Raw genomic sequence first — 12,471 nt, forward strand, 5'->3', positions numbered from 1 at the left:
ACATTATAGGTGTATATAAGTTAAACTCATAATTCATTTTTTTTTTAAAGTAAAGAAGAAAGACTTGCAATTAAATTACATACAATTCTTTGTTTTCAATCTAATGGTGATGTTAGGACTAACTTATGTCCAATTCACCAGAAATATCGAATAATTCTGTCATCTTAAGATTTGACTAATGAAATTAAAGAAAATCACAATACATATTTTTAATACTCGAACTCTATTATTCCTTTCCTTTCCTTTTGTTACCCTCTTTTTTCCTGTTTCATTTGCATAGTTGGGAGAGAAAAACACTCACCATTTCATTAAATTCAACTCTTTTTCTCTTCCTTTCCGTCTCTTCTTCAACTTCTAGCCTCACCCCAAACAACATTGGCCTCTTACCTTTTTGCCCTTCCTTTTCTTCTTCTTCCTCTGAATTTTCAGCCAACATGGCCACTATATCAATAAGTTCTTTGCATTTCTTATTCATTAATGAAAGCTCAGAGCTTAATACTCCATTTTCCATTTTTAGCCTTTTGTTCTCATCAACAAGGCTATTGTACTCTGATGATGATGAAGAAGAAGTTGATGATGATGACCTTTGATCTTCATCTGTACTTTCTTTCTTATTATTTTTATTATTAGGTTGTTGTTTGTTTGTCCATGCTTTCTTCCGACGAATATCACATAGTAAATCCTTGTCTCCCTTGCGAAATAAGTCGTTGCTAAATTCCCACCGGCTTGTTGCAATTTTGCGAAAACCCTAATCATATGAAATAGTTTAGAATTTAATAAAGGAGTTGCAAGAATTATATTCAACCAAAAGACATGGTTGATCTGGACTAAGAAACGCATCATTATATGTTATTTGTCTTTTTTTTCTTTTTTTTTTTCTTCCCATCCGGTGTTCGGTACCCGCATTGGGGCCCGACTAATCCGGATTTGTGCCGGGTAGTCCCACATTGGGGGGCAAAGCACTCCGTAACAAGAGTGACTCCATACCCAAGGGGGCTCGAACTCGAGACCTCTTGGTTAAGGATGGAGTAGTACAACCACTACACCACAACCCTTGTTGGTATGTTATTTGTCTTAGACTTGGTGCACGGGGTGAAAAACTTAAAAGTTTTGATAAATGTACCTAAAGAGTTACTACTAATTGTGAGAAATTTTTCATGTCTGAAAAATTGCACACTAGTTAATCTTCGTATAATATGAGAAATGAGATGACTTATATATCCGTCATTATTTGTTAAAAGATATATATAGTAGTACTATTTTGTTGTCTTCCATGCATAATGAATGATGTTGCTATTGTTGTTCTTTTGATTAAGACAACCATACTATGTACGTAACGGTGAAACTACAATTACCATCCATATAATTGAAATCTAAAGACATTCATTAGAATTTGTGATGTATAAGTTAGGCATTATTAGTACTTTCAAGTTTCAAGTGTGCTCCTTGACGATTAAGGAAAATTGTATTATATCAAGTAACTTAAAGAATATGTACACTTAAGTCTCCTTAAAATGTAGGATAATTTGTAATAAAAAATAAGATATAACCAGATGGTATACACATTTCTTACACTGACGATATATATAACCTATAAATCTACCTATTTGCTATTCAGAGGTAGATGGAGCACTATAACTTGGGGTTCAATTGAACCCCAAATTTTTGATGCGGGGTATAAATTTATGTGTAAAAATTTAATAAAATTACAATAAATAGTAACTATGAATCCATAACTTTAAAATATAATGATTCAATGCTAAAAAATTTAAAAGGTTAAACCTCTAGAGATTAAATCCTAGATCCGCTCTGTTGCTATTGTTAGACGTGCACAACAATACTATTACTTTAATAAAACGACTTGATTGTATAGAGAGATAAGAAGGAAAACATACATAGGTATTGAGCTGCCGGACAAAGCTGGAAAAGTTGCTATGTTTGAAGAGCGTTGGAAGCAAATCTCTGGCAAACTCTGCGGGCTGCCTGACTATAAACGCCGATCCATCGGCGTTCCAAGAAATGACATCGTCCGTCTCCGGATCCTCCACCAACATGTAAGTTTTCAGCAAGAAAGGTGCTGTTGATGCCTTCCTCACATACTCTAACAAAGTCCTTTCACTTTGATCCTCTAACTCCCCCATTAAGAAATATAACCAAAAAAAAAAAGAGGCTAGAAAATAGATTGAACCCTTTTCTATTTTTGGGATTTCAAATGCTTAAATAAAAAGGAGAAAAGGTGACTAATTATGATGTAGTGGAGAAGAGAAGAAGGGCAGTTAAGAAACCCCAATCCCAGCAGTAGAAACCTAATACAAATCCGAAGTTCATGAGAAATGCAAGAGAGATTTTGGGGACATGAGTTGTGAAAGAGGAAGCAATATTTTCTTGAAACCTATGTTGTATGCTTACCTCTTCTTATATAGTAGTTGTAGAAGGACAACTATAGGAAGAAAACTTCTTTTCATATACTATGGCATTTATGTCGATGTAATTTGAATATATACGAAATTTTAAAAAGAAAAGAAGACGGCTGAAGCATGTAATTTTATATATGGCATAATTTAATTTTATGGCTATAATTAAGACTTTTGAAATTTATCGATTTAACATGTTATAATAGTTGTGTAGTTATAAAACTTGTCATTAAGGATAAAATGGAGAGCTCAAGTTATGTTTCTAAATTTAAAAAAGTGTCAATCTTTCTGAAACGGACTAATAAGAAAATTGTAATCTTACTTTTTAAACTGAGGGAATATTTGATATGTACTCTTTTTGGGTTCATATATCTGAATATTAAGGTTCTTGTACGCTCCTAATTAAGAAAAATCGTTAGTAATTAAAAACATGAATTATTGAAGGAATTCCCACCGAAATCTATGCGAAAATAGCCAGTCAAAAAAGTGTCTGAACATCCTTTAGAACTCCAAATAAATTTATGAGAAATTAGTATATGAAGGAGTTTAACTTATTGTCTTTCTGCCGGAAATTCCGTTATTCATTGTGAATGTTTAATAAACTTAATCATAAGAATATTTTTCTAATTACCCTTTATTCATTTTCAAATTTCTCATTTGATTAACACTCTGCGAATTAAAATAATAGGAATTAATTTGAGAAAGAAGATGTTTAAGAATATTTATTAGAACGTCAAATACTCGGAATCAAATTGAGTCGACTAATTATACTAGACGCTGTATATGTCAAAATACGTGTAGAATATACAGAAAGAGATGTAAAATATGTCAACTTAAAGTAGAGACAAGAAGTTAAGCTGAGGTTGTTTCAAATTGTAAATACATGTGTTGATCATGATCATGTGCATCTTCTAGACGAACTATATATCAAATTAATTAGTCCTCTTCTAGAGAATGTGTTTTATTTCTTATTTTGTTAGCTTTGGTGGAATTTGGTGACCATATCCTAGAAAAATTATAAAATAAAATCAGTGTTTCAATTATTAATTCATCTTATTAATGCGACGAGGAGGTTTTCAAATTCTACATGATCATGCTAAAGCTAGTATTTGTGATGTGACAAGAATTGATCAACTCAAACTCAATGATAAATGTGAAAGTGCGGGAGTAATATTTTACTTTTCTTCTTCTTCTTTCATTTTTTTTTAATAATCTTTTTTTGGGAGAAATTGATTAAGAATTTAAGCGCTTCTAGATGAGCATCCATCTAGATATATCCACAAAATTAGCCTGGTCTAGATAAATAAACTTATGATATGGTTTCCTATTAGTCCGTTTAAAAAAAAATTATTAGAAAATAACTAATATTAAGTTTACACTTCCTTTTTATCTTTAATGTTAAGTTTTTAGAGTCACACAAATTCTTTATGACATACTTAAAGCCATAAGTTTCAAAAAATTTACAGCCACATAAATATTTTAAAACGTTTAAACTCACTTTTTTTGTGTAAAAAAAAAAAACTATATCAATCTAAATCATGTCACATAAATTGAAAATAATTAAGTAATAATCTAATTGCGTGTAGGGCCTCTATGAACATTTCTTCCCAGACAAGGAAGAAAATGAATGTCAAAGGTATGAATATGATTGGTGGCAATCAATTTAGCACAGTAAAGGTAAGTGCTATTATTATAAGTATATAGTATATACTTTTACAAGATTGACCAGTCAACACTAGGAAAAAGAAGCAAAAACACTTTTAACGTCCGTGTAGATATCGATGGCTGAAGTCATTCACTATATTTTGTCTGCTACTGACAATTGGTATTGCCTTTATATCAGAAAAAAAGAGAGATAGGCAAAGTCATTACTGTATTTATATTGAGTGTGATAAAAAATTGATATTAAATTAAATTCATTGTCTCAAAATTCTTCTGAGAGCTAATTATCCACTTACTTGAAACCGAGACCTTATTGTTTCAAAATTCTTTTGGGTATTACCGGGAATTTTGTATTTCTACTCATACAAGTTTTCCTTAACTAATTTTTGCTTAGCCTAACTAAGGAAATTAAAGTGTAATCATGCAGAAGAACCAACTGTTGTTTGTACTGGATAATTAAAGGGGTCCAAAAATTCATTCATTGTACTTGGACATATTGGAAGCTTCTATTATAGTTCAACCAGCTGATTCAGCTTGAACCCCACCTCATAAAACAGTACAGATACTAACCCTTTAAGTTCCTCCTTTCTAATCATTCGATAGTTCATTAATCATTATATCGTAAAGAAATGGATCATGGGCCTAACTCAACCTCAAAAGCTAGCTTATGAGGGGAGGATTGCCCAAGTCCATATAAAGAGACCACCCATCTCATTAACCACCGATGAGGGACTTTTTTTCATTCTTCAACACCCCACCTCACATCCAGGGCTGGACATCTGGAGCGTGGGCAATTTAATTTGGGGCCTAACATCTGGTGAGATGGGTCCTGCTCTGATACCATGTAAAGAAATGGATCATGGGCCTAACTCAACCTCAAAAGCTAGCTTTTGAGGTTAGAAAGCCCGGTGCACTCCCGCTATGCGCGGTGTCATTAATCATTATATATTGAAAATATAACTAATGAGGACATCATATAATCCTCCTGTTTGCTGTTTCTTCGTTTTGTATTTCCTCATTTCCAATTTATGTATATAATTTGAACCCGCATGAAATTTAAGAGAAAATAAAGATTTATAAAATTATCTCTAAAACATAATATTTGGAGTAGGGCCAGAGTTAGAATATCGGCTACGAGTTTAAGTAGCTTTAGTTTAGTCCCTGTTTTTATTTTAAAATTCTATGAATGTGTACAAATTATTAATTTAAAACCCACTAACTTAAAAAGATTAGAATTCAAAACCCATAACTTTCGCAACTTCTGAATTTGATATATCTTAACATTTATTTGGCTATAAAAGCTTCCATTAAAGTCAAAATGAGAAATGCAAAGTTAATACTTTCCGAATTTAAAAGTATACTATTTTTTTTTTTTAACGGATTAAAAAAACATTATCACGTAAATTGAAACGGAGAGTTCCGACCCTTACCTCTTTCACCGATCACGACCTTTCACTTATCCATTTGAACACTTTCTTTGAAAGAGACGTTCATGTGTGAATGGAGTTCATGGATTATAGCTTCTTATCTGGACAAAGAAGTTCTAGAAATAGAGAAACTAAGACCATTTTGTCCCATCACTTCTCAATTTCAAATACATCGTGCCTCAATTCCTTCATGATTTTTCTTGTCGTATTGAAGCAACATCCAGAATGATACGTCCTATATACACGTCATATACGAGTTTTAAGTACTCCCTTTGTCTTAATTTATGTGATATCATTTGGATCTCGAAAGTTAGATTTTCTTAATTTTGATTGTGAATCAGACAGAATCGGACATATATAGAAGCTTTAAGTTTTTTAAAATAAAATTCATACATTTGAAATTACGTAAAAAAAAAACTATAAATCACAATAATTAACAATTGAAAATATTTAAAAGGCATATGAAAAATTGTGGTGGAAAAAAAAACTAGTTTGACTCTCGAAATCCGAAAGGTGCCACATAAATTGGGATGGAGAAATAATATTCATTAGCAGTCAAAATTTTATAGGCCATCCGGTCATTTTTAATGTTGTAGCAGATATTTTAAGTCCGATACTTTGAGGAGATTTACTTATAAATTAGCAGTATATTCTTTGTATGATATGATTGTGCAATAACATATTTAAACGGACGGTGCATAAAATTTAAGTTCTATTAGATACATATTACGTTATTAGAATTACTAGTAGTTATTGGCCGGAGTGACAGATAATAAAAAGTACTATCACAAGAACTGAATACTTTTTTCACTTTATCCCGAAGGCTAAACTTCCAACTTCCAGACAAATATATTCTTCTTCTTTCAGGAAAGCGTTGAGTTGCATGTTTTGCTCAGAAGTGTAGAGAAAGAAAGACTTAATCAAAAGTACATATTGTTTCAATATTATTCACGCATCTAACACATAGTAAAAGAATAACAAAGGCTGTCCAGTTGTACCACATCAGTGAAACAACACAAAGGAAAAGTCTTTTTAATATTGAGCAGTGATAGTACTCGTCACGACCTTACTTGAACAGGATCTGTTCTATAGGCTCGTTACCACCTTATCCTTGAGTTCTAAGGAGACTAGAAATCAAGTCTAGTAGAGCGTGATTAACAGCTTTCATGGCCTTCGGGTCATAGTGCCGTAGATGATCGTAGCTCCTAACTTGGTGCTGGGGATGAGTGTTGCCATGGCGGTAGAGTTCAGAGTGTCGAGTCATTTTTCTTTGCAACTTATATGGTTACAAGTTCACAATGTACAACCGACAAAACGCAACAAATGAACTTTTATATTTGGGAGTAGGGGCAGAGTTAGAATATCAGCTACGAGTTCAAGTAGCTTTAGTTTAATCTCTGTTTTTGTATTAAAATCCCATGAATATGTACAAATTATTAACTTAAAACTCACTAGCTTAAAAATTTAGAATTCAGAACTCATAACTTTCAAATCCTTGCTCCGTCTCTGTAATTCTTAGATTATAAAACTTTCATTCTTGTGAGCTTGATATATCTTACCATTTATTTGGCTATAAAAGCTTATCATTAAAGGGAAAATGAGAAATACAAAGTTGATTGTTTTTAAATTTAAAAATATATTACTGTATTCTTTTCTGAACGTATTACAAAAAGTGTGTCACATAAATTGAAATGGAGAGTAAGTGGCTTTCGACCCTTAGCTCTTTCACCAATCACGGCCTTTTTCTTTTTTCCATTTGAACACTTTCTTTGAAAGAGACGTGCACGTGTGAATGGAGTTCATGGATTATGGCTTCTTATCTACACAAAGAAGTTCTAGAAATAGAGAAATTAAGACCATTTTGTCCCATCACTTCACAATTTCAAATACATCGTGCCTCAATTCCTTCATGATTTTTCTTGTCGTATTGAAGCAACATCCAGAATGATACGTTCTATATACAAATCATATACGAGTTTTAAGTACTTCCTTTGTCTTAATTTATGTGATATCATTTGGATCTCGAAAGTTAGATTTTCTTATTTTGATCGTGAATCGAACATATATTGAAGCTTTAAGTTTTTAAAATAAAATTCATACATTTGAAATTACGTTAAAAAAAAAAACTATAAATCACAATAATTAACAATTGAAAATATTTAAAAGGCATATGAAAAACTGTGGTGGAAAAAAAACTAGTTTGACTCTCGAAATCCGAAAGGTACCATATAAATTGGGATGGAGGAATCATATTCATTAACAGTCAAAAGTTTATAGGCCATCTGGTCATTTTTACATGTTGTAGTAGATATTTTAAGTTCCATACTTTGAGGAGATTTACTTATAAATTAGTAATATATCCTTTGTATGATGTGATTGTGTAATAACATATTTACACGGACGGTGCATAAAATTTAAGTTCTATTAGATACATATTAATATTAAGTTGTTAGAATTACTAGTAGTTATTGGGCAGAGTGATAGATAATAAAAATTACTGTCACAAGAACTGGATACCTACTTCACTTTATCCCGAAGGCTAAACTTCCGGACAAATATATTCTTCTTCTTTCAGGAAAGCGTTGAGTTGCATGTTTTGCTCAGAAGTGTAGAGAAAGAAAGACTTAATCAAAAGTACATATTGTTTCAATATTATTCACGCATCTAACACATAGTAAAAGAATAACAAAGGCTGTCCAGTTGTACCACATCGGTGAAACAACAGAAAGGAAAAGTCTTTTTAATATTGAGCAGTGATAGAACCAGACACGACCTTACTTGAACAGGATCTGTTCTATAGGCTCGTACCACTGTATCCTCTCTTCTAAAGAGTCAGGGAACTAAGTCTAGTTGTGATGAATCATGGCCATTGGACCAGAGCGTGATTAACAGATTCAATGGCTTGTCGGGTCATGGGGACGTGTATGATCGTTCTTAGCACCTAACTTGGTGCTGGGATGGTCTAATGGTTGTCTGATAGACTCTTCGATTTTTTTTTTGCCCCATTTTTTCTTACGTGATTAACAGATTCAATGGCTTGTCGGGTCATGGGGACGTGTATGATCGTTCTTAGCACCTAACTTGGTGCTGGGATGGTCTAATGGTTGTCTGATAGACTCTTCGATTTTTTTTTTGCCCCATTTTTTCTTACGTGATTAACAGATTCAATGGCTCGTCGGGTCATGGGGACGTGGATGATCGTTCTTAGCACCTAACTTGGTGCTGGGATGGTCTAATGGTTGTTTGATAGACTCTTCGATTTTTTTTTGCCCCATTTTTTCTTACGTCATGGGGACGTGGATGATCGTTCTTAGCACCTAACTTGGTGCTGGGATGGTCTAATGGTTATTTGATAGACTCTTCGATTTTTTTTTGCCCCATTTTTTCTTACGTGAATAACAGATTCAATGGCTCATCGGGTCATGGGGACGTGGATGATCGTTCTTAGCACCTAACTTGGTGCTGCGATGGTCTAATGGTTGTTTGATAGACTCTTCGATTTTTTTTTGCCCCATTTTTTCTTACGTCATGGGGACGTGGATGATCGTTCTTAGCACCTAACTTGGTGCTGGGATGGTCTAATGGTTGTTTGATAGACTCTTCGATTTTTTTTTGCCCCATTTTTTCTTACGTGATTAACAGATTCAATGGCTCATCGGGTCATGGGGACGTGGATGATCGTTCTTAGCACCTAACTTGGTGCTGGGATGGTCTAATGGTTGTCTGATAGACTCTTCGATTTTTTTTTGCCCCATTTTTTCTTACGTGATTAACAGATTCAATGGCTCGTCGGGTCATGGGGACGTGGATGATCGTTCTTAGCACCTAACTTGGTGCTGGGATGGTCTAATGGTTGTTTGATAGACTCTTCGATTTTTTTTTGCCCCATTTTTTCTTACGTCATGGGGACGTGGATGATCGTTCTTAGCACCTAACTTGGTGTTGGGATGGTCTAATGGTTGTTTGATAGACTCTTCGATTTTTTTTTGCCCCATTTTTTCTTACGTGATTAACAGATTCAATGGCTCATCGGGTCATGGGGACGTGGATGATCGTTCTTAGCACCTAACTTGGTGCTGGGATGGTCTAATGGTTGTCTGATAGACTCTTCGATTTTTTTTTGCCCCATTTTTTCTTACGTGATTAACAGATTCAATGGCTCGTCGGGTCATGGGGACGTGGATGATCGTTCTTAGCACCTAACTTGGTGCTGGGATGGTCTAATGGTTGTTTGATAGACTCTTCGATTTTTTTTTGCCCCATTTTTTCTTACGTGATTAACAGATTCAATGGCTCGTCGGGTCATGGGGACGTGGATGATCGTTCTTAGCACCTAACTTGGTGTTGGGATGGTCTAATGGTTGTTTGATAGACTCTTCGATTTTTTTTTGCCCCATTTTTTCTTACGTCATGGGGACGTGGATGATCGTTCTTAGCACCTAACTTGGTGCTGGGATGGTCTAATGGTTGTTTGATAGACTCTTCGATTTTTTTTTGCCCCATTTTTTCTTACGTGATTAACAGATTCAATGGCTCATCGGGTCATGGGGACGTGGATGATCGTTCGTAGCACCTAACTTGGTGCTGGGATGGTCTAATGGTTGTCTGATAGACACTTCGATTTTTTTTTGCCCCATTTTTTCTTACGTGATTAACAGATTCAATGGCTCGTCGGGTCATGGGGACGTGGATGATCGTTCTTAGCACCTAACTTGGTGCTGGGATGGTCTAATGGTTGTTTGATAGACTCTTCGATTTTTTTTTGCCCCATTTTTTCTTACGTGATTAACAGATTCAATGGCTCGTCGGGTCATGGGGACGTGTATGATCGTTCTTAGCACCTAACTTGGTGCTGGGATGGTCTAATGGTTGTCTGATAGACTCTTCGATTTTTTTTTGCCCCATTTTTTCTTACGTGATTAACAGATTCAATGGCTCGTCGGGTCATGGGGACGTGGATGATCGTTCTTAGCACCTAACTTGGTGCTGGGATGGTCTAATGGTTGTTTGATAGACTCTTCGATTTTTTTTTGCCCCATTTTTTCTTACGTCATGGGGACGTGGATGATCGTTCTTAGCACCTAACTTGGTGCTGGGATGGTCTAATGGTTGTTTGATAGACTCTTCGATTTTTTTTTGCCCCATTTTTTCTTACGTGATTAACAGATTCAATGGCTCGTCGGGTCATGGGGACGTGGATGATCGTTCTTAGCACCTAACTTGGTGCTGGGATGGTCTAATGGTTGTTTGATAGACTCTTCGATTTTTTTTTTGCCCCATTTTTTCTTACGTGATTAACAGATTCAATGGCTCGTCGGGTCATGGGGACGTGGATGATCGTTCTTAGCACCTAACTTGGTGCTGGGATGGTCTAATGGTTGTTTGATAGACTCTTCGATTTTTTTTTGCCCCATTTTTTCTTACGTCATGGGGACGTGGATGATCGTTCTTAGCACCTAACTTGGTGCTGGGATGGTCTAATGGTTGTTTGATAGACTCTTCGATTTTTTTTTGCCCCATTTTTTCTTACGTGAATAACAGATTCAATGGCTCATCGGGTCATGGGGACGTGGATGATCGTTCTTAGCACCTAAATTGGTGCTGGGATGGTCTAATGGTTGTTTGATAGACTCTTCGATGTTTTTTTGCCCCATTTTTTCTTACGTCATGGGGACGTGGATGATCGTTCTTAGCACCTAACTTGGTGCTGGGATGGTCTAATGGTTGTTTGATAGACTCTTCGATTTTTTTTTGCCCCATTTTTTCTTACGTGATTAACAGATTCAATGGCTCATCGGGTCATGGGGACGTGGATGATCGTTCTTAGCACCTAACTTGGTGCTGGGATGGTCTAATGGTTGTCTGATAGACTCTTCGATTTTTTTTTGCCCCATTTTTTCTTACGTGATTAACAGATTCAATGGCTCGTCGGGTCATGGGGACGTGGATGATCGTTCTTAGCACCTAACTTGGTGCTGGGATGGTCTAATGGTTGTTTGATAGACTCTTCGATTTTTTTTTGCCCCATTTTTTCTTACGTCATGGGGACGTGGATGATCGTTCTTAGCACCTAACTTGGTGCTGGGATGGTCTAATGGTTGTTTGATAGACTCTTCGATTTTTTTTTGCCCCATTTTTTCTTACGTGATTAACAGATTCAATGGCTCATCGGGTCATGGGGACGTGGATGATCGTTCTTAGCACCTAACTTGGTGCTGGGATGGTCTAATGGTTGTCTGATAGACTCTTCGATTTTTTTTTGCCCCATTTTTTCTTACGTGATTAACAGATTCAATGGCTCGTCGGGTCATGGGGACGTGGATGATCGTTCTTAGCACCTAACTTGGTGCTGGGATGGTCTAATGGTTGTTTGATAGACTCTTCGATTTTTTTTTGCCCCATTTTTTCTTATGTGATTAACAGATTCAATGGCTCGTCGGGTCATGGGGACGTGGATGATCGTTCTTAGCACCTAACTTGGTGTTGGGATGGTCTAATGGTTGTTTGATAGACTCTTCGATTTTTTTTTGCCCCATTTTTTCTTACGTCATGGGGACGTGGATGATCGTTCTTAGCACCTAACTTGGTGCTGGGATGGTCTAATGGTTGTTTGATAGACTCTTCGATTTTTTTTTGCCCCATTTTTTCTTACGTGATTAACAGATTCAATGGCTCATCGGGTCATGGGGACGTGGATGATCGTTCTTAGCACCTAACTTGGTGCTGGGATGGTCTAATGGTTGTCTGATAGACACTTCGATTTTTTATTGCCCCATTTTTTCTTACGTGATTAACAGATTCAATGGCTCGTCGGGTCATGGGGACGTGGATGATCGTTCTTAGCACCTAACTTGGTGCTGGGATGGTCTAATGGTTGTTTGATAGACTCTTCGATTTTTTTTTGCCCCATTTTTTCTTACGTGATTAACAGATTCAATGGCTCGTCGGGTCATGGGGACGTGTATGAT

The 12,471-nt window shown here is 35.7% G+C and overlaps 1 protein-coding gene, 1 non-coding gene and 1 pseudogene across 2 annotated transcripts; 2 read left to right on the forward strand and 1 right to left on the reverse strand.

The window, feature by feature from the left end:
* Positions 1-204: 204 nt before the first annotated feature.
* LOC132607473 (heat stress transcription factor B-3-like) lies at positions 205-2,434 on the reverse strand. Its single transcript, XM_060321449.1, has 2 exons — positions 1,896-2,434; positions 205-748 (listed from the first exon to the last, which is right to left on the reverse strand). The coding sequence occupies exons 1-2, from the start codon at positions 2,139-2,141 to the stop codon at positions 269-271; spliced, it is 726 nt and encodes a 241-aa protein (XP_060177432.1). The 5' UTR covers positions 2,142-2,434; the 3' UTR covers positions 205-268.
* A 4,129-nt stretch (positions 2,435-6,563) lies between these two features.
* Positions 6,564-6,750, forward strand: LOC132608569 (small nucleolar RNA U3; annotated as a pseudogene).
* A 1,521-nt stretch (positions 6,751-8,271) lies between these two features.
* On the forward strand, positions 8,272-8,486 carry LOC132608552 (small nucleolar RNA U3). The gene has a single exon (XR_009570460.1). It is a non-coding gene; the product is annotated as a small nucleolar RNA U3 (small nucleolar RNA).
* Positions 8,487-12,471: the final 3,985 nt, after the last annotated feature.

The sequence above is a fragment of the Lycium barbarum genome, chromosome 8 (assembly GCF_019175385.1).
Source record: "Lycium barbarum isolate Lr01 chromosome 8, ASM1917538v2, whole genome shotgun sequence".
NCBI lineage: Eukaryota > Viridiplantae > Streptophyta > Magnoliopsida > Solanales > Solanaceae > Lycium > Lycium barbarum.

Bases quoted from the DNA above. Each gene is read 5' to 3' on its own strand.
- LOC132607473 (XM_060321449.1), bottom strand. From the start codon at position 2,141: ATGGGGGAGTTAGAGGATCAAAGTGAAAGGACTTTGTTAGAGTATGTG. The intron at 749-1,895 runs GTATGTTTTCCT...TCATATGATTAG, and splicing joins TCCGGCAGCTCAATACCTAT to GGTTTTCGCAAAATTGCAAC.